Here is a 26,284-nt window from a genome sequence, read left to right on the forward strand (position 1 = left end):
ATTGATTTTAAGAGATATTAAGAAAAAATGATTGTTGCTTCCTGTTATTTTTGTTATTAGAGGTGGAATTATGTTTGTGTAGCTCTCTTCTTTTGGGTTTGTTGGAAGATGACTTTCTTGCTTTTTCTAGGTTGTAGTGTACCTCCTTGTGTTGGAGTTTTCCATCCATTATCCTTTGTAGGTCTGGATTTGTAGAAAGAAACTGTAAATTTGGTTTTCTCGTGTAATATCTTAGTTTCTCCATATAGAGTGATTGAGAATTTTGCTAGGTCTAGTACTCTGGGCTAGCATTTGTGTTCTCTTAGGGTCTGTATGATACCAGTCTAGTATCTTCTGGGTTTTATGGTCTCTGGTGAGAAGTCTGGTGTAATTCTGATAGGTCTGCCTTTATATATTACTTGACCTTTTTCCCTCACTGCTATTAATATTTGTCTTTGTTTTGTGCATTTGATGTTTTGACTATTATGTGATGGGAGGAATTTCTTTTCTGGACTAGTCTATTTGGAATTCTGTAGTCTTCTTTTATGTTCATGGGCATCTCTTTCTTTAGGTTAGGGAAGTTTTCCTTTATAATTTTGTTGAAGATATTTATTGGCCCTTTAAGTTGGGAATCTTCACTCTCATCTATACCTATTATCCTTAGGTTTGGTCTTCTTATTGTGTCCTGGATTTCGTGGATGTTTTAGGTTAGGAGCTTTTTGCATTTTGCATTTTCTTTGACAGTTGTGTCAATGTTTTACATGTTATCTTCTGCACATGAGATTCTCTCTTCTATCTCTTGTATTCTGTTGGTCATGATGCTTCCGTCTATGACTCCTGATTTTTTTCCTAGGTTTTCTATCTCCAGGGCAGTCTCCTTTTGAGATTTCTTTATTGTTTTTACTTGCATTTTTAAATCTTGGATGGTTTTGCTTCAATCCTTCACCTGTTTGGTTGTGTTTTCTTGCAATTCTTTAAGGGATTTTGTGTTTCCTCTTTAAGGGCGTCTACCTTTTTACCTGTATTATTCTATAGTTCTTTAAGGGAGTTATTTATGTCCTTTAAGTCCTCTATCATCATCATAAGAAATTATTTTAAATCTGAATTCTGCTTTTCTTGTGTGATGAGGTGTCCAGGACTTGCTATGGTGGGTAAACTAGGTTCTGATGGTGCCAGGTAATCTTAGTTTCTGCTTATGTTCTTCTGCTTGCCTTTTGCCAAAGGGCAAGCTCTGGTTATCTCTAGTGCTACCTGCACTCACTGTTTCTGACTGGAGCCTGTCTCTCCTGTTATCTCTGGTGTCAGAACTCCTCAGAGTCCAGCTGTCTCTTGATCCTGTGATCCTGAGCTACTGGGTGGAAGAGCTCCTGAGACTCAGGCTGTCTCTGAGATCCTGAAATCCTATGATCCTGGGCGTGTTAGGGCTCCTGCGAGTCCAGTTTTCTCAACTGCTCTGACTGCAGCGATTCTCTGCAGCTCTGAGCAGAGCTGATTCCTCTGCTGCTCTGAGTGCAGTGATTCTTCTAGGATAGGTCAGGATATGGTGTCTTCCCGGGAGCAGACCAGCTTGGAGTCTGTCCCAGCAAAAAGGACCAAGTGAAGGCAACAATGATTTTCTTAAGGAAGCTAGTATCTTAACCATAGTTTGCATTTTAATTAAAATGTATACCTATAAAAGTAATTGTCATTTAGTATTTGATGCTCAGTTTTGATTGACAGCTTGACAGGATCCAGCATCACTGAAGACACAAATCTGTGGGCATGTCTATGTTCTTGATTCGCTGAGATTTTCTCCATCCACGTTGGGATATCAACTAGTATTATCATTGTTCAGATCTTTTTCAAGCAACTCTATTGTTGAGATGCTGGGGATACAGCTTCCCTGTACTACCTTTAAAACGCAGTCTACAGCTTCCCTGTACTACCTTTAAGGCACAGTCTTAGTGTTATGGTATACATTTAGTCTCACACACTGGGGTTTCTACCCCACCTTTGATCATTTGGTTCCCAGATAAAAGACACACAACCTTTATATTTATAATAAGCCTTAATTAGCACTACAGCTGGGCAGATATCTATCCTCTGAGCTATTATAGAATAGAATTTATTCCCCCATCAATAACCTTGAATTATAACTTGCCATGTTCCATCTGGGCAGCTCTTAAATCCAATTGGCCAGCCCTCATGAACATATTTTCATTACTCACCTTACCAGTGATGTCTTCTCCTCTTCCCACACTCTCTCTCTCTCCCCTTCTTTGTGGTCTTCTCAGACCCTAAACCTACCTATCTCTCTTCTACCCAACTACTGGCTATAAGCATCTTTATTCATCAATCAGGGATAAATTGGCAGGCAAGATTATATAGCACCACTTGCATATGTGTAGATTCTCTCACCCCTGGAGGCAACAAGGCCACTATTTAGCATTACAATACATAGCAATAGACCAAACCTTAACAGAGTAGGTGTCTTGATTCTCTGGCTTTTAATAGCTTTCTGCCCCCTCTTCTCCAGTGTTCTCTGAGCCTTAGGTGTAGGAGTTATGTTGTAGATGTACCAGATAGAGAGTCAGGCACCTCACAGTCACTTATTCTCTGTGATTTGAACAGCTGTAGATTGCTATAATAGTCTTCACTTCAGCCACTGCAAAAAGAAGCTTTTTTGATGAGGGATGAGGACTACGCTTATCTGTGGGTATACATATTTAGAGTACAGATAGAAATTATACTGGCTTAGGAAAGTTTCAGTAGTAGATTATCCTCTATTGTACATTCTGTCAGAATGAAGAGATTCCCTTGAGTCCCTAGAAATACTTTGCACTTCTTCTAAATAGTGTTAAGACTGTTAAAGACTGTAGAGACTTTAACTGCATGCATTTTGCATTATGAGATGGCCCTAAGCCTATGGGGACAAGCAGTGGATGTCAAGTTGACAAGGGGTAGACCTGTGGATATTAATATTGTCAACTTGATAGATGTAGAATCTCTGGAAACAAGCCTCTCAGTATGCGTGTGAGGGGTTTTCTAAATTAGAAGTTAGCTGAGGTGAGAAGACGTACTAGAAGTGCACAGCAGCACATTCCACAGGCTTGTGTTCTGGAAGGAAAGGAAAGGAATGCAGTAGCAATCATCTCTCTGCTCCTTGGTTGTGGGCACAAGGTGACCACCTGCTTCAGGGTCCTGTCACCATGACTTCCTTACCTCAGTAGATGGTACCTTGGAACTGTGAACAAAAACAAACTCTTCCTGCCTTAAGTTGCTTTTCTCAGGTATTTTTGTCATAGCACCAAAACAAAAAAAAAAAAAAAAAAAAAAAGAAAAGAAAAAGAAAAACTAGTATTTCTTATAAAGGCAAATGGTCAAAGACATTTCTTTAAGTAATTCTTTTTTCCCTTTTTTATTCATTTATTTATATATTTTACATTCTAACCGCAATTTCCTCTCCCTCGTCTCCTTCCTCTCAGTCCTTCTCCCCCACCTCCACTCTTCCTCACATCCAGCACTCCTGGAAAAGGGGAGGCTGTCGCCAGGCTTTGGGCTATTTTATGGGTTTCTGTGTTACCTCTCTTAGTCCATCCTTCCAACCACCTTACACTAGGTAGGAGAGAATGAAGGCTAGAGGGTAAAAAGGTGTCAGTATTATTAGACTACTTCCTCTGATTAGAGGTATCAGGTTCCCTGGGGCAAGTTTGATCTTCATTATCAGGTTATCTAACTTCTTTTTTCATGTCCCTTTAGCATGACCACTTGACAAATAGCAGCCAGCAGCCACTCTCTAGTCTTTTTATACCTTCTCGAGCATCCCCAGAGTTCCAAATGTCAAACACTTGCAGAAAATATCTGCAGCTGTCAGAATCATACCCCTGCTAGAGTAAGAGGCAAATTGGTCAGCTGTTGTGGACAATATAAAGCAGCCCCATATCCCACAACTGGGATTTAGGGAAAAAAACATATTCCCATTACCTTTCTGTGTTTTTAAGGAAAGCAAAATTACAGGAGGCCTCCCATGGGTATCAGCCAGCCGTGGCATATCAAGTTGTCCTAAGACAAGGTGCATCTTCTCCTATTGAGGATTAAAGAGGCAGCCCAGTTAGGGGAAAGGAATCCAAAGGCAGGCAAAGTAGTCAGAGATGGCCCCTGCTTCTACTATTAGGAGTCCCACATGAAGACCAAGCTACACAACTGTTGTGTAGTCTTGCCTAAGTCAGTCCTATGCAACATGCAAGCTCCCTGGTTGGCAGTTCAGTCTCTTTGAGCCCCTATGGGCCCAGATTAGTTGATTCTGTAGGTTTTCTTGTGGTATCCTTAACCTTAAAGTTTAGGGATCTAAAATCTCCCCTCTTCCTCATCCTCTTCTTCTTCCTCATCTTCCTCATTTTCTTCCTCCTCCTCCTCCTCTTCCACAAGAGTCCCTGAACTCTACCTAATGTTTGGCTGTGGATCTCTGCATCTGTTTTTACCAGTTGCTAGGTGAACTGTCTCTAATGACAATTACACTAGGCTCCTGTCTGCCAAGTATAGTAGAATATCATTAATAGTGTCAGGTTTGCTCTCATAGCCTGAGTCTTAAACTAGACAAGTCTTTGGTTGGCCATTCCCTCAATTTCTGCTCCATCTTACCCCTGCACATCTTTTAGGCAGGACAAATTGTAGGTTGAGTAGCTGTGTTGGTGTCCCAATTCCTCCATTGGAAGTCTTTCCTGGTTACAGGAGATGGCCAATTCAGGCTCCACATACCCCATTACTAGGAATCTTAGCTCCAGGTCACCCTCAGAGATTGCTGAGGGTTTCCATTGCCCTAAGTTTCTAGCTCATTCCAGAAATCTCACCCCCCTATTCCAGTTGTTTCCCCCAGTACCCTCTCCCTCCATCTTCCCCCAGCCTGATCTCTCCTGTTCCCATCTCCACCCCCACCCTCACTCAGTCCCCTCCCCTGTCCACCCACAATGTCTGGTTTATTGCCCCTTTTCAGTGACAGAAAATATATATTAATTAGAACTATCATTATGGTATTAATAATATATTATTATTAACAAGCAATGTGCTTTAAAGATTCTATAATGAATTCTAAGTTTAGACAAATACAAGGCTAGAGATAGTCTCATTTTCGACAGGTGGGTTTTGGAGGCTTATTTCATACATCAACCTGTTCCTTTTTTGAAAGTATCAAACAAACAACTGATAAATCACCTCATAGATTTTGAAGATCAGAATTTTGTGTATATATTTCTAACTGAAGGACAGTGACCAGAATGATTTGTAATATACAAAATTGTAATTCCTTGTTAATATTTATTTCTTTCCACATCAAATATTTAACTAATATGTTACTATGTAATTAAAGTTACTATATTTCTGTTCTTTAGTGATGGGGAGAATTTAAGATAGGGTCTCAAGTAGCTCAGACAGGCCAAGAACTTGCTATTTAACTGAAAATGATTCTGAACTCTTGGTCAATCTGCCTCTACCTCTAGAATCTTGGGATTATGGGCACATGCCACCACCCCTGGCTTTTTATCTCAGTGACTCCATAAGAATAACTATGTAGAATATAGTCCCTCCTGTCCTCATCCACAGTGCTGCCAGGTGTCTTTGTTGGCACTAGTGTGCATGTGACTAGTTCTGTTTTCTGCACATGCCACTGTAGGAAAAGGGCAGAAATGCTAAAGAGAATACAATATGTTATGTTTTTTGACAAGACCTTGGAAGTTAAAACTGGTTTTAAGGAAAATAACTCAAAAAATATAAAAGAGAAATGGTTGTAGAGTTGTGTGGGTTGGGGAGGATCTGGAAGAGTTGAGGTTGGGGGTAGTGATCAGAATATATTATATGAAAATGTTTTCAACATAAAAAGATATCTTAACCTTTAAAATAGTAACAATAAAGACTTAACTCTGACTTGGAATATAATAGATCTAACACCATACAACCCATTTAATGTATCTATTACTCTATAAATATTACTCTTTAAATTATATGTCATGTTTGCTTATATTGGGTAGACTGATTACAGAGAATTCAGTTTCCTTTATTGTCTTCTAAGTTACTGGAGGAAACACCCCCAAATTTTTCCTATAGAACATTTTCATATGCACCTTCCAGTTGATCTTTTTTTGTTAAAAAATCATTTAAACCAAATACGTTTATAAACTGTTGGTGAATATAACTGAGAGTATAGTGATGAATATTTTTCTGTTATTTGCAAAGTAGTTTGCTCTGTTTTGTATAAAACAGTTGCAATTAAAGTCTGTCTAAATAGGGTCTTGTATATCATGCTAACTACTTGCTCAGAAATAACATCATGCTTAGGAACTTGTCAAGTTTTATTATGATTATTAATCTTTAAACTATCATTTTATGAACTCAGAATTGCAAATCCTTATTTCCTCTTGAGAGTTATCACACTTACATTGATGAGCAGATGTGACTTGATTTTCATTATCTTCATAGAAATCAGGGTCCTGGGGTTAAAGAGACGGCTCAGCAGTTAAGGGCACCTGTTACACTTACAGAGGAACCAGGTTTTATTCCCAGCATTATATTAGGCAGCTCACAACTGTTAAGTCTAGTTTCAGGAAATCTGACTTTGTCTTCTCCTTTTGTGGACACAGCATGCACATGGTGCATATAAATACAAGCAAGAACACATGTATACATATATATATGTGATGGTTTGAGGAAAATGGCCCCCAGAGGCTCATAGAGAGTGGCACTATTAAGAGTGGCTTCCTGGAGCAGGGTTAGCCTTGTTGGAGGAACTGTATCACTGCGGGTAGTCTTTGAGGTTTCAGAAGCTCAAGCCAGGCGCTGTGTCACTCTTTCTTCCTGATGCCTGATGTAGAGTTCTAAGCTGAATGACACCAAGCTTCCTGCCATGATAAGGGACTAAACCTCTGAACTGTAAGCCAGCCCCAATTAAATGTTTTCCTTTATAAGAGTTGCTGTGGTCATGGTGTTTCTTCACAGCAATAAAAACACTAAGACAGAAGTTGGTATCAGGCATTGGGGTATTGCTGTGATAGGCCTCACCATGTTCACAGGAACTCAGAGTTTATTTGGAGGAATGTGGACTTTGGGACTTTGAGCAGCTGAATGCTTAAAGTGGGCCTCTATGGGCCATACTCATAAAATCATGGAAGACAATGGTACTAGGGGTTATTTGAACTGTAGGGACCCAGCTGAAGTAGGTTTCAGAGGAGAATAATATTATTAGTATGTGGCCTAGAGACTGTTCTTGTGACATTTTGGTAAAGAATGTGGCTACTTTCTGCCCTTGTCCAAAAAGTCTGCCTGAGGTTAAATTGAAGAATTATGGGTTAACAGCTTTGGCAGAAGAGATTTAAAACAGCCTAGTGTTGACTATGTTCTGTGGAGATTAGTGGCCAATCTTACGCAGATTTATAATGAAAAGGAACAAGCTAAGGAGGAAAAATACAAAATGTACTATTTGAGGAGAGAAGGGTCTCCAAGATGTATAAACGGGCTAAGGAAAGCCTGAGGTTAAATGGAATAAAAGAACTGGTGGCCCCAAAGCAAAGCCCTACCCAGCTAAGCTTCCACCTTGTAAAAAGGAATCAAAGGAAAGTGGAAAGAAATTAAAGAAATGCTTAGGGCCATTTTGGTGTAGACACCTTTAATCCTAGCACTTGGAGGCAGGCAGATCTCTGAGTTCCAGGCCAGCCTGGTCTACAGAGCAAGTTCCAGGACAGTCAAGATTAGACAGACACCTAAAACAGAGAGTTAATGAAAATGTATTTGAATGAGGTGCCAATGTTCCAGCTCCAGCAGGCAGCAGGATTTAGCAGCTTCAGCCACATGACTCTGGATTTAGCATCAAGGATACAAGAAAGGAGTTATGGAATCTTCCTCCGAGACAAAGGAGGCTAGGTGTATGTCATAGGTGTCTCTTCATGGAGATCCAGAGAAGTCATTGCATGAAATTGTGAAGGTGATGACCAGATGTCATTGAAAACAGCCACAGCAGGGAGTGGACCCAGGCCAAGAGAATGAAGTGTGTTGCAGTCAACAAAGCTGAAAGGAGTTGGAGATCTGGAGAGTGCTTTGACATGGACATGCAGAATTTGGAGGTTGCCCTGCTGGTTTTCAGTCTTTCTTTGGTTCAGTATTTCCTTATTGTGCTTCCTCTTTCCCCATTTAGAATGATAATGTATATTCTGTGCCACTGTAGCTTTTTTGATTTTACAGGGGATTATAGTTAAGAGATTGACTTAAGTCTCAAAAGAGACTTTGGACTTTTAAACATTGTATATTGAAACTTTGATAGGCTATATGGAGTTTTGAAGTTGGACTGAATGCAGTTTTTCCTTATGATGTAGCAATAAGCATATGGGGGCAGGGAGTGGATTGTGGTGGTTTGAATGGAAAAAAGGGGGGCAGGATCAGGTGTGGGAGGAGACAGGGAGAAGTACAGAGGGTCAAGAAGTTGAACAGGGGTGTGTAGCAATGGAGGATGAGGAATGGGGGTAGCCAACAAAGTCCCAGATGCCAGGAAAGCAAGAGGCTCCCAGGACCCAACTAGGATGACACTAGCTGAAATACCCAACAAAGGGGAGAGAGAACCTGTAGAGACCCTATGGAGAGGTTAGGCATGGCCCCCGGTTGAGGGATGGGGCCACCCACCCATCTCAGAAATTTTAACCCAGAATTGCTCCTGTCTAAAGGAAATACAGGGACAAGGAGTGGAGCAGAGACTGAAGGAAAGACAAGCCAGAGACTGCCCCACCTGGAGATTCTTCCCACATGCAGTCACCAAACCCAGTCACTGTTGCTGATGTCAAGAAGCACTTGCTGACAGGAGCCTGATATAGCTGTCTCCTGAGAGGCTCTGCCAGAGCCTGACCAATACAGATGTGGATGCTTGCAGCCAACCATCACACTGAACACAGGGACCCCAATGGAGGAGTTAGGGGAAGGACTGAAGGAGCTGAAGGGGTTTGCAATCCCATAGGAAGAACAACAATATCAACCAGCCAGAGCCCCCAGAGCTCCCAGGGACTAAACCACCCAGCAAAGAGTACACATGGAGGGACCCATGGCTCCAGCTGCATATGTAGCAGAGGATGGCCTTGTTGGACATCGATGAGAGGAGAGGCCCTTGGTCCTGTGAAGGCTTGATGTCCCAGCACAGGGGAATGCTAGGGCAGTGAGGTGGGAGTGAGTAGGTGGGTCACGGAGCACCCCTCATAGAAGCAGGGGAAGGGTGGGATAGGAGGTTTACAGAGGAGAAACTGGAAAGGGGCATAACATTTGAAATGTAAATAAATAAAATAACCAATAAAAATTTTTAAAAAAAAGAAAGAAAGAAAATGGCCCTCATAGGCTCAAAGAGACTGGCACTATTAGGAGGTGTGGCCTTGTAGGAATAGGGTTGACCTTGTTGGAAGAAGTATGTCACTGAGGGTAATATTTGACGTTTCAGAAGCCCAAACCAGGCCCAGTGTCACTCTTTTTTTCAGGCTGCCTGAAGACCCAGATGTAGAACTCTAAGCTACCTCTCCAGCACCATGTCTAGCTGCAGGCCACCATTCTTCCTGCTATGATGATAATGAACTGAACCTCTGAACTGTAAACCAGCCGCAATTAAGTGTTTGCCTTTCTAAGAATTGGTGTGGTCATGATGTATCATCACAGCAATAAAAACCGTAAGACAACGTAATATAAATAAAAATAATTTTTTATTTTATTTTGTGTGTTTTGCCTACATATATGTTTATGACCACATGCCTGCCTTGTGCTTGTAGAGGCCAAAATAGGACATTGCTTTTCCTGGAACTGTAGTTGCTTACAGTTGAGTGCTGCCACGTTGGTGCTGGGAATTGAACATGGGTCCTCTACAAGAGCAGTCTATGCTGTTAACTACTGAACTATTTACCTCCTCAAGAGGAAGTCTTTTTTTTTTTTAAACAAAAGAAAAGGAGGCCTTTTAGCCTCTGGACAAGATGTTGTCAAGTCTTGCTTCTCAAGTCCTTATGGTAGTCAGCAGGAGTTCGTTCATCCTTGTTACAAAGCTTTGGTTTGGGTTTTAGTTTGGGTTTTTGAAACAATCTCATATAGCTTACGTTGGCCCCAAACATATCTAGGGTTGACCTTGAACTTCTGATCCTCCTATCTCTACTGGATACTACAATTGTAGTCGTGTGCTACCACACCCAATTTCATGTGGTGCTGGGGATTGAACCAGGGTCTCATGCACTGTAGACACTCTGCCACCTGAACTACATCCACAGACTGCCAGGGGTTGACTGTATGTGCTAATCATAAACATTATTCAGAAGACATGAACATGAAAGGGAACAGCAAAATAATAACTAAAATTGCCTAATTTTTTATTTTTCATATTAATAAACTTAAATCATCTCTCAAAAACTACTTTAAAAATGAAGTTCTACAAATGTAGGTGATATAACCTCAACTTGCAGGGAAATTTTAATTTAAGTATATGAGCATACTACAACTATGGGGGCTTTCTTTATCCATGGGTTTTATATGAGCAGATTCAATCAACTGTAGATAAAAAAATATTTAATTGTATTTGTATTGAACATGAACTTATACTTTTTCTTGATATTTCCTAGATAATACCATATTATATTTATATAATATTCATTGTATTAAGCATTATAAGTAATCTAGAAATGGCTTAAGTATATGGTATGTGTACACATTACATGTGAATCCTGTATTTTTTATATAAGGGACTTGATTAGTAACAAGTTTATTTTTTCTAGGGCCCTAAAACCAATCTCTTTTGAATTCTGAGGGAGGCCTAGAAATGTAACATTAGACCCAAACTGTCATCTGAAAGCAGATTGAGCTCCAAAGTCTAAACTTAGACTTTTCTATGACTTAATGCATTATTTGCATTCTAACCAGTGCTGCTTAAACTGACTGACAGGTCTAGATGAAAGCCCTTTTCCCTGCTATAAATCTAAAATTATAGAATCATTTTATTTATGAAGTCAAATGAATCTTAGAAATCCTAGTGACTTTTACTATGTATAAAAAAACATTGAAACAGTCTTATGATAACAGGATTGGTTTTGGTTTTAGAGGGTAAAACGTTTTATTTCTATACAAGCATGAGTAACAAGCAGGCCCAATAGGCAGAGCTTTGTTTTGTTTGTTGAAAATATATTTTTTCATATCATATATTCAGATTATGGTTTCCCTTCCCTAATTCCTTCCAAATTTCCCTACCTCTCCATCCACCCAAATCTACATCCTTTCTTGCTCTTTCTCACTAGAAAACAGGCATCTGAAATAAATTAATAATAATAATAATAATAATAATAATAACAATAATATAAAAATCAAACAAATTTGAATAGGACAAGACAAAGCAAACAGAAAAACAAAGAGCCAAAGAAAAGGCACAAGAAACAGATACAGACACAGAGACACACACACACTGACAAACACAGAAGTCCCATAAAAACACAAATCAGAAGTCATAATATGTAGCAATTTATTAAAAATTCCTGCCATGAGTTTTCTACCCATCTTAGACCATTTATGTTCCTGAATGAGAGACACACAGCCTGTATATTTTATCATGCCTTAAGCAGCACAATAGCTGGGCAGCCGTCAACCCTCCATGCTGTTAGAATCTACTTTCCCAGATTATTACTTACTATGTCTTATTTGGGCTGGTCTCAACCCCAACCAGGCCACCCTCTGGGCCATATTCTCTTGACCCAGAGGCCGTGATGACCCCTTCTCTACCCCATAACCACTTTGTCTCTCTCCCCTGCTTACGGTCTCTAGCCCAGGAAACCTAAACCCTGCCCATCTCTCTTCTCCCCAGCTATTAGTTGCTGGCATCTTTATTTACCAATCAGAATTAACTGGGGACAGGTTCCTAGAAGCTACATGCAGACTCTAGATCTTGGGGCCAGCACTTAACATTGAAATAAACTGCAAAAGGCCGGGCGGTGGTGGTGAACGCCTTTAATTTCAGCACTTGGGAGGCAGAGGCAGGTGGATTTCCGAGTTCGAGGCCAGCCTGGTCTACAGAGTGAGTTCCAGGACAGCCAGGACTACACAGAGAAACCCTGTCTCAAAAAAACAAAAATAAATAAATAAATAAAACAATATATATAAGCAAAGCCCTGTGGTAGGGGGGGAAATTTAAACAAACAAACAAAAAAAAAAAAAAAAAAAGCCCAGACAAGCAGTTTGAGATAAAAATCCCTCCAGAGGAGCTAAGTGGGAAGAAGTACTGAGAGGAAGAGATGGAACAAGGAGAGAAGATGAAGAAGAGGAGAAGCTAGGTGATGAGAAAAAGAGAGAGGGGGCATGGAGGCAGATGTTCACATGTCTCCACCAGTCAAAGATAGTTTTTATATCTAGGTTGGGTATTGGGTTACGCTTCTGATTGAGCATTACCAAACTTATAAATCCTTTGATTAACATTTTTAAAAAATCGTATAAAAGCAAAAAGGAAAGGGGGGCATGGGACCAGGGGTGTTCTAGGGAGGGGAAATGTGGAAAGGGGATGGCATCTTAAATGTAAATAAAATATAAAGTAAAATCCCTCCAGAAATATTTGGGTTCATTTTTTTCTTAGCCATCATCTCTTGGCAGTGTCAGGGACGAGTTCCATCTCACAGATAGGCCTTGAATTCAACCAGATACTGGGTGGTTAGTACCACAAGTTTTGTGTCACAATTGAACCAACATAGTTTGCATGCAGGTCAACCATTGTAGATCAGATGTTTTGTAATTGGGTTGGTATTTATCTTTCTCCTTTGGTAGTGTGCAGAGGTACCTTCCACAACCTGAACGCGGTAGTGATAAAGGCTCTAGATAGGTACCAGCTTGACTTCTCCATGTCCACTGAGTTTTGTAGGTGTTCTCAACAGTAGGACCTTAACATCAGTTTGTGGACAGTATCCAATAGACTTGGCAATAGCCTGAGTTTTGTGGGGGCTCCCAGAGAGCACCTTTGGCCCACAACTAGATTAGATATAATCCAGTTCCAGAACTGGAGTCTGTCTTTGACAAGAAAAGATGTCCAGTTGGGCCTCTAACTCCCCCCAATATTTGGCAGTTTCATTTAGATTACCTTCATGCATGTATATATTTTAGGAAGCTTCTAATGTATTGTTTCCATCCAACACCTCAAATGGCCCTGAAGTTTAGCTATCCCTCCCAATTTCCTCTCTCACTGCCCTCTTCCCTTCTTCTTATTTCATCCTCCCATTCCAGTGGCCCACATCCATCCATAACCGTGCTTTTCAATTAGCCCCTTCCCAGGGTGATCCAGCTCTCCCCACAGCCCCTGCTCTATACTTACACTCTGTGGTATTATGGATTATAGCCTGTTTATCCAAGCCTTAATGGCTAATAGCTACACATAATCAAATATATACTATACTTTACTTTTTGGGGTTTGAGTTACCTCACTCAGGGCAGTTTTTCCTAGATGCATCCATTTACCTATGAATCTCATGATTTTATTTTTTTTTCTTACTTATTTTTGAAACAGGGTTTCTCTGTGCAGCCCTGGATGTCCTGGAGCTCAGTCTGTAGACCAGTGATTAGACTCCGAGATCTGCCTGCCTCTGCCTCCCAAGTTCCAGGACTAAAAGTGTGTGCCACCATGCCCAGCTTATTATTTCACTTCTTTAATGACTGAGTAATGTTCCATGGTGCAAACTATACATTTTCTTTATGCAGTCATTAGTTCACTGACATGTAGGGAGTTTTTAATTTTGGGCTATTATGAATAGAGCAGTAATGAATGAACATAACTGGGGAAGTGTCTCTGTAGTAGGATGTAGTGTCCTCTGGGTATCTGACCAAGTAGTATAGTAAGATCTTGAAGGAAACGGAGTCCTATCTTACTAAGAAATTGTCACATTGATTTCCATAGTGTCTGTACAAGTTTGTACCCCCACCAGCTCTGGATGAGTGTTCTTATCTATGGATGAATATCCTCAGCAGCAATAGCTATCATTTGTTTTATTGATCTTGCCAACGGGGTTTTTATTCCTAAAGCAAAGAGGACCTATGCCTCACTCTGAGTGGTCAAAGTTTGGCCTCACATTCTTACACAATTGGCTAACTAAAAGCAGCACATTTGATAAGCAAAATCCAGCTTTTTTAAGAATGAATTTTTGTTATGTTATACTATATTTATTAATTTTATTATTTTATGTCTGAGTGTTTTGCCTGCATGTAGTCATGTGCATCATTTGTATGCTTAGTGCCAGTAGAAATCAGAAGAGGCATCAGATTCCACTCAGACTACAGTTACAGATATTTATGAGCCACCATGTGGGTGCTGGACATTGAACTCTGGTCCTCTGGAAAAGCAGCCAGTGCTCTTTAATGGCTGAGCCATCTCTCCAGCCCTAAACATTTTTGTTGTACTTTGGTTTTGGTTTTTTGAGATAGGGTCTTTCTATATAGCCATGGCTATCCTAGAACTCACATGTAGACCGGACTCGTCTCAAACTCATGGAGATATGCTTGCCTCTATCTTCTGAGTTCTGGAATGAAAGGTGTGTCACCACCACATCCAGCCCAGAGTGCAACTTTTGAAAACAGGATGCTAAGCACATGCTCTGATCTTAGGAAAATGATGATGGGGGTCAGAGGATAGTAAAAATTTACAAATTTCTTCATTTTACATTTTTATTGTAAATGTAATATATACACACATGTGTTTTGTTTAAATCCACCCTCATTCCATCCCATCCAGTTTGCTCCCTATCCTAACCACCATTTTTATCCTAATTTCATAAGCTGTTTTTTTAAACCCATTGAGTGCATTTAGTGCTGCCTATATGTTCATATGTGTAGGACTATCTACTGGAACACAGGTAGCCTCTCAGGAGCCATATCCCTGAAGAAAACTCCTCCAGCCATAAGGTGCTAATAGAGTCTCAGTGAAATCAAGATGACTTGATCTTGTGAAGTCATGTGCCTCATGTGTTCAGTCACAGCCACTGTGAGTTCCCATGTGAAGTGATCCTGAGCGGCAAACACAGTGTCACTGCAAACACTTACTGCTTGCTTCCACTTGCTACCTTCTGCCACCTTTGTCTAAGGGAGAGGGCGTGGTACATATGTACCATTAAAAACTGAGAACTTTACAGTTTCTTATTCTTTATGCATTAACCCATTGTGGGTCTTTATTCATCTCCATCCACTGCAAAAAGAATCTTCTCTGATGAAGGTTGAGAGATGCACTAATCTAGGGGTATAAGAATAACTTAGGAAGGCAGCTTAATACTATTTTCCATAATAATAGAATTATGTTCTCCCCCAGGGCCTATGACCAAGTCACAAGTTTATGGTCCAGTTAACAGTACTGTACATGAGGTTTTGTGGTGGGGTGTGTGTGTGTGTGTGTGTGTGTGTGTGTGTGTGTGTGTGTGTGTGTGTGTGTGTGTTTACATGTACACATGAGCAAGTGTACACTACAGTACACACATGACAGTCAGAGGACAACTTGCAGGAGTCAGTTCTCTCCTTCTACCAAGTTAGTCCCAGGGATTCAACTCAAAATCATTAGCAGCAAACACCTTTACTCATTGAGCCATCTTTCCCACCTAAGTTACCAGTCTTAAAACCTTGGTAATAGGCTATGAAGATAGTACAGCAGTTAAAGCCATGTGAAGACTGGAGTTCAGATCTGGATTTGACTGAGAGGTCTCAATGAGTGAGGTTTCAGGGGAGAGATTAAGGATGATTCCCAAGATCAACCTAAAGTCTACTAGCACCATCTGCACACATGTGTACCCACCCACCCACATACATATACAACACACATGAAAATTGAAAGACAAAAAATTCCTGGTAACATAACATGTATTCACTAAATTTGCTGGACCATTACTATATACTTCTACTTTAAAAGTTCACAATACTCCATGAAAATAATTATTAACTTTGTTGATAGCATACTGTGGAATCATGCTTGTTTATCACTTCAAGGCAAGAAGAGGACCTCACATTTATAGCGACCCTTACAATGTATAAGCACTTCATACAAATTATCCCATTTTATCCACTCAATACTTTTGTGAGATAATTCAGGCAGTTTTCTGTAAAAGAATTGAAGCGTATACAGTTTCAGACAGTCACTCAATCTGGCATTACTATAAGTGTCAGAAATCCTAACTACTAAGAAGTAATCACTACAAGGAGATTAATCATCTTTGGAAAATCGGTTAGGGTCAAAGGAACAATCCAGAAAGAACATAATCCTTTTGAGACATTCTATCCAAGAATTATGAACCATCTTTCATTTAATCAGTAAAATCAGTCTATTCTAACTTCTTAAGTATGGTAATCTAATCAAAAACTATTTAAATTCTAAAACAGAAAGTAAATCATGAGAAACACAAATCTGTTTCAACTTGGTTTTATCAAGCAACATAAGTATACAAACCAGTTTCCTAACCAAATAGTGGCAATATGGTTACTCCAGAACTTTTTAGATTATCCATTAAAAGAAATATTGTTCAAGTTAGCATTCTGGGAAATACAAGAAACACGTGGTAAGAAGCAAAAGCTTCTAGGATGTCCCAGAAAAGCTATAGCCTGTGCCATCCACTCTTGGGAACATAACACATCTCAAAATGCTTCTGAAATGAAGTCTACCCGCAAAACATTTGTTCCTTCTTCCTCTCCATTATGTTAATAGCTACAATGTAGGCATCCATCAGTCTTTGTATGTAATCCCTCCACTTAGTCTTGTTATCTTAGCTCTACCATTGACCTACATCCCCAGCTCTGCTAGTTGGAGAAAGCTTACTCAAGCACAGTTTTCTTATATCCTAGTGATGGGTACTAGACGCAAAAGATTTTTTTATATATATAAATTTTGTTCTTATTCTTTTTCAATTTTTTTATTTTTCATTTTGTTTGCTTGTGCATGTGTGTAGGTTATGTGCATGTGAGTGTAAGTACCTGCAGAGGCCAGAGGAGCCAGACCTCCTGGAGCTGGAGCAGGCGGTTGTGGGCCACCTAACATGGGTGCTAGGAATCAAACCCATATCGACTAGAAGAGCAGTACATGCTTCTAACCACTGAGCTATCTATCCAGCCCCAAATTTGATCTAATTCTAAGATAACAGGCAGTATCATAATTGTCCTATGGTCTCCTTAACTCAAAAATTTGTTTAAAAAAAAAAAAAAAGTCTGAAAATATATCCTGATGTCATCGAGTAGATTGTCTTATAATACTCATTTTGGTAAGCTTTCTTTAGCTTATGATTATTACGATACATTGTAACATTCTTTTCAAATTATAAGTCTATTTTGTAACATCACAAAGTATCTTAAAGTGCTATTAATAAACTGTAATTGCACAATTAAAGCATGTTTAATTCTGCAAGCATCCAGATCTGTTGTTACACTTTAAAACTAATTTTCTCCTGACAGTTAATTGCTCTAGCAGTGGCATGCTATTTCTTTCCTGGTAGATACGTTCCAAGTTCTAGTAGATCAGAAGAATACTCCATGTGCCCATAGCAGAGAGCTTGAAACTATACATAGGAAATTTTCCCTTTAGAGAAGTTTTGCTTTTTAATCTTAGAAATTTTATCTATATCATTTAATTGTACATTATAGTCAGATGCAGTTGATTTAATTTAGGTGCCACTTCAAAAGTTTTATTCAGTATGGCACAGCGCTGTGCCATACCTCCTTGATGGCTTTATTTAATCACAATATTGAACTCACATCATTTAAAGTAGGGAAGTTGATAAGATTTCTAGGCAACAGGATTTGCCCTCCCTAGATGCTCTAAAGAAGGCATTTAGCATGTCAGATTTCTTAGTAAAATTTCCTATTTTCAGTGTCTTAAGCAGGGGGATATCTCTGCCACTCTTTTTATTTTGCAGTAGATCAAATAAAAGTCACTTACTTATTGGAACAAAACTTAGTCACTAAATGATTTACCTAATAGTAAGACAAAATTTTTATCTATTAACATTAAGTGCTGTATTAATAATCTGCTGATTTTTCTCTTGATAGTACTTTCTTATCCATAAGATCTAATTCTAATCTTACATATCATAAGCACATACTTTTTTTAAACAAAAACAAATTTAACCAAAGTTTAGGGATGGCCTAATGAAAGTATAATGTAATTTAGAAATCTCATTGAATATAGCAATTCTCAGATTCTTTATATGTGATTTCTTTAAAGCCATAGGATGCCTCCCTGACTAGTAGCCGATTACAAAGTTAGTGTACTCCTCAGGCATTTCCTGAAGGACACTTTACTCAGAATCCAGATCGTGGGCTGGGGATATATGTAGCTCAGTGGTTGACTAGACTTGACTAGCACATACAGGTTTAGGTTAGAGCCCCAAGGCTATCTTAAAAAAAAAAAAAAATCCAGACCTAGTCAGTCTTGTTTTTTAAATCTTTCCCATAAGTAATTATAACATTTGAAGTGCATGAAAACCCTAATTTTCTTTAAATCTCTTACTAGGAACCAAGGTTACATTCTGTGAGAAGAAGCTTTTCTCAGCCTTCATCAGTGGGTTTGAAACCTCGGTATTCTCGAAGCCCACACTTTCATCCTAGAAAAGATTTCAGAGCAGAGGATTCAGTTGCCACTCCACCTTCCTGTACTGACTTTGTAAAGTAGACTCTTGGAGAAGTGCTTTGTCTAAAAATAGAAAATAACGAGGCGCCTGTGTGCCCTAGTAACAAATGGGTTTGGGGATATGCTTAAGGTTAAATGTTTTTTTGCTTTTTTTTTTTTTTAAGAGAATTTCTGAAATCCAAGTAGCCAGAACATTGGAGATGCAGAGTTAAATCATGGTTTCCTTTACTAACTCCAACATTTAAGTACTATAAAGCTATAAACCATAACAAACAAGACAAGAATTGTCTCTATAAGACAACTATCTTACAGATAATCATCTGGCTGTCTAATCAGCATGATCACCACACATAACCACTCACAAACATCTTTGATGTTTAGTATTTTAGTTTTATTTCAGAAGGTTCATATTTTAGGCAAATCTATAGCATATATAAAAAATACTTACCAGCAGACCATTTTATTGTATATGGTCTAATTTAAGCAAACACCATCTTGTTAGGGAGATGATGCGTATATTCTAGTTTCCACATTATTCTGGTTTCACTACATTCGTATTCATGTGTATTTTACCTATACGAAGTGGTTTTGATAAAAACATTTCAAACTCTACTTAGATTACAAATTTTTACAAACATTGATATAAAACAATATGCTTCTTACAGAAAAATAGATAAATCTGTCACATTATAACCACTTATTGTATATGGTTACCATGGCCAAAGTGAAACTATCCTTAAACGTCCTTCAAGATTGTCTGCTTGTGGCCCTTTTCTGTCCTTTGTGCATGAAGTAGAATTGCTCACAGGGCATAGCATCTCAGGGATTATAATTCATAATTACATCATGTCAGATTTGATACTGTCAGTATTTTTATCTTTCATTCATTCGGTTCTTTGTGAGGCTTATAGGCTTTTAAAACATTAGAATTTTCCCATAACACAGTTTTATTTTTAAATGCAAAGAAGCTATGCTTGCCTGCTGTTATGGAATGAGACAAGTTTCTAAAAATTAAAAATATGCCACAATAATTAGAATTTTAACATTAAAAAATAATTCTACTATCTTTTAAGTCAATGCCTTCTGTTTACCAAATGTTGTGACTTCTGTAAAAAAAAAGAAATTTCTCCTTTGACAGAAGCTTGGGTTAGTAAAAACAATAAGGTTATATAAATCAGCAATATTTCAATAGACTACATGGAAGTTTATTTTAGACTTTAATGAAATTTGATAGTACAATACTTCTAGGAAAAACTAGAATTTCAGTATTTTAAATTTACGTGTACTTCCAAGAATACTATTAACACAATTAATACTGACTTATACTTCTGCTGTTATGGATTTAAAAAGTTCTTATAATATCAGAAAAGCAATTCCCAAATAACTTGAATTATTTTTTTATTCTGTTTCATAAAGGATGATGAATATACTCACAGGTGTACATATATATTTAGGGTATATGATCCTAATATTTTGGGGCTAAAATACATGTCTGTGAATAAAATGTATTGTGTATTAGATAGTATCCTCATACATCCTAAGGCCATTCCATCTACTTAAAAGTATTTTCTTTTGCTAGAGTTACGTTAAAAGTAACATGCTGTATGTAATCTGTTACCAGAGCCCTGGCCAAAATATCATGAAAACTATATATGATGTTCAGCTGACCTGTTTTCAGTATACATTTTAATCCCATATTTACTATTCAGGCTTATTCAAAGAATAACAGGCATTTCTACAACCTTTATAAATTCCAAGAGTCTGAGAGTAATTGTATTTTACATTTAAAGAAAAACTTACAGTTTTTGTTACCCAGTTTAGTTCAGGCAATTATGCTCTCTCCTAAAATATACTGTACTTGCACATTTTCATTCAATTCTGTAACGATTATATATTACTATGTTTCTCTCTGTAGACTGTAAAGTATTAAATGGAGATAACATGAAAATATATTAAGGTAGTCCCTCAAAAGATACTACTCTGCTTAAGTTGTGATACCTTGCTCGTATTTTTACAAATGAAACAAAAGTAATTTTAACAACTATAAATCATCAGTGTTTAAGCTTTCAGTTTCTAAGGTCTTTTTATAAGCCATCTTCAACAACCTCCCTCTTAGTTTTAGACAGTTCTGAAACAACCACTACCATCTAAAGGAAATGTCTAATCAGCATAAAAATTACTGCTGAAATACATCCTCTTTCCTTAGCACTTTTGGGGATAGAAAAATAACTTTAAAGTATCTGTTAACAATTTGAGATTAGATTTAATACAGTGTGTTTCTTGCTAATCAATATTAGGATCTTTGTTTTCAGCACCAAGATAAACACAGCTACAGAGCATGCGTATATATACATTTTCAACAATATAAAAAAGTATACAGACAGATTTTTTAAAAATGCTAATACACATAAAATTTTTCTGCCCTTTGTAAAAAGCTAAGTACTGACTAGTACAGTAGTGGTAGTATTCTGCTCAGACTATTGTTAACTGTGAAAACTGCTTTTAATTAAAATAACATTTACTATCCTGATGTTAAAAGAAAAAGAAACTCAGCAAAAATCCCATGTTTACAGGGGATGTTTAAACCCATGTTCTGGCTACATATATAATCTTTACAGAATTTGTTTTAAAACTGTTGAGCTCAGACATACACACCTTTAAATACTTAATATTTAAATGTCTACCTCAACAAAGTTACCAATGATGGTTTCTGATAATTTGGTTTAACCTGACTACCCCCCTTCTTATTACTTGGTTTTAAGGAGCAAGTGTTCACTATGACTCCTGTCTGTCCATCTGAAATCACAGTGGTTTTCTAATAAATTTACACTGGGCTACAGCTACACACTTATACAGTCTGTTCATGTCAGAGTTAATAGCTCTCTATATGATTTCCATGAATTACAAAAAAAAAAAGTATGTTCTCTTAGGCTAGGAAACTAATTTATGACATCAGTTACATCCAAAAATATTTTACTCAAACTTTGGTATGAATTAATTATCTTATAGAGACTGATTTTATGTGAACAATAGTTTAACTAAAAAAACTCCCTTGAGCACTAAGCAACCATTTTTTATATTTTATACTAGGTCAAAACAATGTCACAATGAATGTTAAAAATGTTTCCTTTGCATCCAAATAAAAATCCTTAAAGTGGCATGAAAATCCAACCATCTTTCATGCCACTAACTATATACATTTTCAGTAACTAACCTTGTAAGTACTTACAAATTTCTTCTATAATACAAAGTAAGCTTATATTAATTAGATTCCAATAATGAGTTAAAAATAAAAAATGGCAAGTATAGATCAGTGGTAGAATGCTTGCCTAACGTGCACAAGACCCTAGTTCAGTCTGCAGCATTTAAAAAGAAAAAAGCCATCCACAATGAAACTAGAACAGAACTTAATACTAAAAACGTCTGCTTTTATATAAAGCACAGGATGTTTCTGTAAAATGAATCTCATAGGAATTTAAATATAAATGCCAAGAGTCTTAATTGTAGTTAACTAAGACTGAAGGGCTGTATGTTATGAAAGCCTTCACAGTTCCTCTGCTAACTGGCACATAAAGGCACTCTGTCAACAGGCCATTCATGACCTCCTGTGCATTTTTTGAAAAACCTAACAGCATCATGCCTTGCTAACCAAGGTCTGTCTACATTCAAATAAGACCCTAAAGAACGTATCTTAAGCCCCAAATTAAAATGTAGATTTTCTGGCCTTCCTAGTTAACAAGGATTTCTAAACATTTGATTTCTTAAAATATATTGTACATGAGAGCTGAGACCTATATAAAGATGGTTTCACTCCATTTTCTTGAAGTGAAAATCAAATGGAACAAAACAGTCCTTTTGAAATGTAAAATTGAATACTCGGTATTTCTTTTTGCAGTTCACAATAGTTACTAGTTTAAAGAGATGAGAATGTATTGACTATGCTATGAAATAAAATGTATCAAGAATTATCCAGTATGTGGCATTTAGATAATGGGTAATAACCATAGCCAAAGGACCTGGTTTCTGCAATCTTTTTAGGAAAGATGTCCTAAGAATAGATGTCGTAGAATTTAAACTGTTAGTAACTAAATGAGTTTTATTAATATGTTCATTTGTATTAAACTGTATGTATGAAATAAAGTTTCACTGTTTGTGGCCTCTAGTAAATTCTCTAGCTTTGTTATTATAATAATTAATTAAAATAAACTTGAATATTGATGTTTGTCTAAAGATAAATGTGTTAAGTGTTGAGAAAATGTCATTTCAAAGATGCATATCAGCCTCATGGCTTTATGACAGGATACTTCTCGTTCTTAGCAGATTCTTAAACTTCCTCCACATGTGACTCCCTTGTCACCCAAGACATTTTTATGTAACTCTAGGATATACATAGAATAGTATATGCAAGCCATTTACCGATAATAATAAATCCTACATTTATTTTAAAGCAATCCCTTTGTACACATATAATCTTAACATTTATTAAAGCCTAAACCAATGTGTATGCAAAGATGAACGTGCTTATTGATCTTTAAATAATTAGCTGACCCAGTGAGATGGCTCTCCAGGCAAAGGTGCTGTTTGTGTGACCCTAGTGGCCTGAGTTTAATCCCTAGCACCTTGTAAAGGTGGAAGGAGAGAAGCAACTTCACAGTTTTCTTCTAACATCTACACATGTGCCAAGACATAGATCATATGACACATACCAAAAGTAAAAATATTCTACATCTTTAGGAACTAAATCTTGGCTGAATAGCTGCTACTTAAAAACATAAAACATCTTGGACACTTTTCAGATTATAAAATCAATTTTTATTTTATAATCACCAGTGCTGAGAATACTGCTTCATATTAAATACATAATACAAAATGGCAGAAGAATGTTTAGGATTGTTTCAGAAATTGTTGGGATTTCTGACCTAATCTCAAACTGCAGTTCATTTAACTTTTTTAAAAACCAAACTGAGGTCAGGAACTCAAACAGCAATTTTTATTATTTTATTTTTAGATGTTGTTTTACTTTCCTATTGGCTCTAATAAGACACCACAACCGAGGCAACTTATGAAAGAGAATATGTGATGGGGCTACCATTCCAGAGGTTAGATGGTGGAGTCAGGCATGAGCAGCAGCTGAGAGCTCCCATCTTGATCCACAAGCAGGAGGCAGAGAACACACTGGGAATGGCAGGAGATTTTTGACATATTTCCTCCAACAAAGCCACACCTTCTGTCTTTCCTAAAGAATTCCACCAACATGAGTCCATGAACACCATTCCCATTCAAACACTAAAGGTTTTCTTATTCTTTATGCTTATAACAAATGTTGTCCACATGCGTGTATGTGCAACAGGTGCATGTCTGATGCCAGTGGAGGCCAGAACAGGGCATCAGATCCCCTCAAGTTGAAGTTACAGCCTGTGGAGAGCTGTGTGTGTGCTGGGAATCACACGCAGACCCTCTGTAGGAGTAGTGTTCTACTCCGGCATTTCTCTAGCTCCTACTTATTAATTTTTCAGATTAGCATAGAAAGTAACTAGTTATACGGCAGCATCTTCCCACGTGCATCCTTAGACTTTCTCATTCATTCCCTCCCGTCACCCTCCCTCTTGCCCCTTCCCTTCCAGCAAGTTCTCTTCCTTCCCTATAACCCACTGCTGCTGTCTTACCACATGTACTCCACCACTTCATTTCCCATCTCCCTTAAATCCCTTCTTCCCTCTCTTCTCCCTCTCTTTCTACTTCGATTTGTTAATCAAATTCTCTGATCCAATACAACCAAATAGTATACAGAATTGATTCTTAAGAGCTAAAGAAAGATTGCTAGAAAATATTAAGGGTTTTTTTTTTCATATTTAAAGCATTATATTCCCATGAGCACAAAAAATTCTGAGTAGTAAGAACACAGCAGTTCCTAACATACAAGAGTTTTGCATCTGAGCCCTGATGTTTCAGTGTTCTAGTTTGCTTTCTGTTGCTGTGATAGAATACTAAAACCAAAAGCAACTTAAAGAAAAAGAGCTTGTTTTGACTTCCCATCCTAAAGGGATAGGAAAAGGTCCTTTATGGCAGGGAGGGATAGCAGCAGGTGGTAGTCTTAGCAGAACCTGAAGCCTGAGAGCTCACTTCTTCAGACACAAGCATAAGGCACAGCAAACTAAGGGGAAAGAAAGATAAGTAGGGAAAAGAAACATAATACTAAAGCCCCTTCCACACACTTCCCTCAGCAAAGCTCCACCCACCGTCCCCCAAACACCACCAACAACTAGGAACCAAGTGTTCAAATACCCAAGCCTATAGGAGGCATTTCTCACCCAGACTACCAAATTTGGCAGCCTTTGTTGGCATTGCAGGGCATGCCAGGTACCTGCAAAGCAAAGTGCACATTTTGTGTGTACAGAAGCAAGGCTGCAGTGAGGTCATGCAATGCGAACAGGTGAGTGCTACTGGAGGTGCTTGGATTCCTCACACATTGTCAGTGAAGTCTCAGTTGTGTGATCAGAAACCTTTTACTTTTGACAGCATTTGCTTCCCCACAAGTAGTTATGTGACCCACTTAAGTTGTGGGTTAGAGGACTTGAAACACTCTTCTTAAAACAATAAAGGAATGTTAAAAAAAAAAAAAAAGAAAGACATAGGCTACACAGTTCCTAAACATTACTTAAACTTGCATCAAAATATAAGCAGGTTTAGTATACCAAAAAAAAAAAAACAGTGAATATACCGTATTTCATGAAAAAGGTGCATGTTTTTATTGGCACTTTCATAATCTGCCAAACTCCCCTCAGCTTCAAACATTAATGTGTTTCAATTAAATAAAGGTTCTTCAGTACTTTCCATCTCAGATATTTGACTTGTGACTGGCGTTGGTGCTATGGTGCGCTAAGGCTCAGCAGGGGCCCTTTGAGTCTATGCACTGCTGGTCTACAAACTAATATCCTGTGCAAATTACCTAGTCTTCTGTGCCTCCATTTCTACTAGCTTACTATGTCAGTGGGGAAAGATGAAACACAAAGGAGCTATTGGTTTTCTCCCATCTTCTTGCTGGACTAGTCTACTCTTTTTTGAGACATGGTCTCAGTATGTAACCTTGTCTGGCCCCAGTTACATAGACCAGGCAGGCTGACCTCAAATTTACAGAGATCCCCGTCCCCTACTTCCAGAGCGCTGTGACTAAAGGTGTGCATCACCATGTCCAACTGGGGGTTGGGAACGGATGGCTATTGAGAATACTTACTGATACAAGTATATTTGACTGAAAGCTGCAGTTATTTTAACAGAGGCTTGTATGGAAAAAGAAAATTTAAAGTCACAAAACTTGTCTGCTACAAATGCTTACTGTGTAGTACGCATTAAGGACTCAAATGCTCAGTTATTGAGTTACTGTGTTCCTCACTTCTCATTGCATCATTTTCCTGAACTCCTAAGCAGAATTTTTTTATGTAGTTTTCAATGTTAGCTTTTTCTGCTTTTAGGCTGTGTTGTTAAATCATACAAGTTCATTCCTTTTATATTCTGTCCCTTGTGTTCTTACTAAGAGGTTTTACCTCCGCTTGAACTGTTCCAGCTGTCTTGTTTAATCCTGTCTCTTCTGAGGTGATAAAAGTTTATACTATTACAATTACTCATATTTGTATTTATCTTTCAAGTTTCTACTTATGCTATGTTTTCTTTTACTTTGCCCTTTTAATTTTCTTTCCTATTTTCTGGGTTGAGTTT

The 26,284-nt window shown here is 38.0% G+C and overlaps 1 protein-coding gene across 4 annotated transcripts in view; it reads left to right on the forward strand.

Annotated features, from left to right (window-relative positions):
* Boll (boule RNA binding protein) overlaps nt 1-22,795 on the forward strand; it is a 116,691-nt gene extending 93,896 nt beyond the window's left edge. For 3 of the 4 annotated variants that reach the window (XR_013109531.1, XM_034498106.2, XM_034498108.2), the window contains one exon: nt 18,452-22,795. Coding sequence is in view for 2 of the 4 variants with exons in the window: in XM_034498106.2 (XP_034353997.1) it covers nt 18,452-18,610 (159 nt within the window). In the remaining 2 variants the exon portion in view is untranslated. Of the gene's footprint in view, nt 1-9,455; nt 9,642-18,451 lie in introns of all 4 variants that reach the window. The other variant, XR_013109532.1, reaches the window with a different exon arrangement.
* Nucleotides 22,796-26,284: the final 3,489 nt, after the last annotated feature.

This window comes from Arvicanthis niloticus, chromosome 3, assembly GCF_011762505.2.
Source record: "Arvicanthis niloticus isolate mArvNil1 chromosome 3, mArvNil1.pat.X, whole genome shotgun sequence".
NCBI classification, from domain to species: Eukaryota; Metazoa; Chordata; class Mammalia; order Rodentia; family Muridae; genus Arvicanthis; species Arvicanthis niloticus.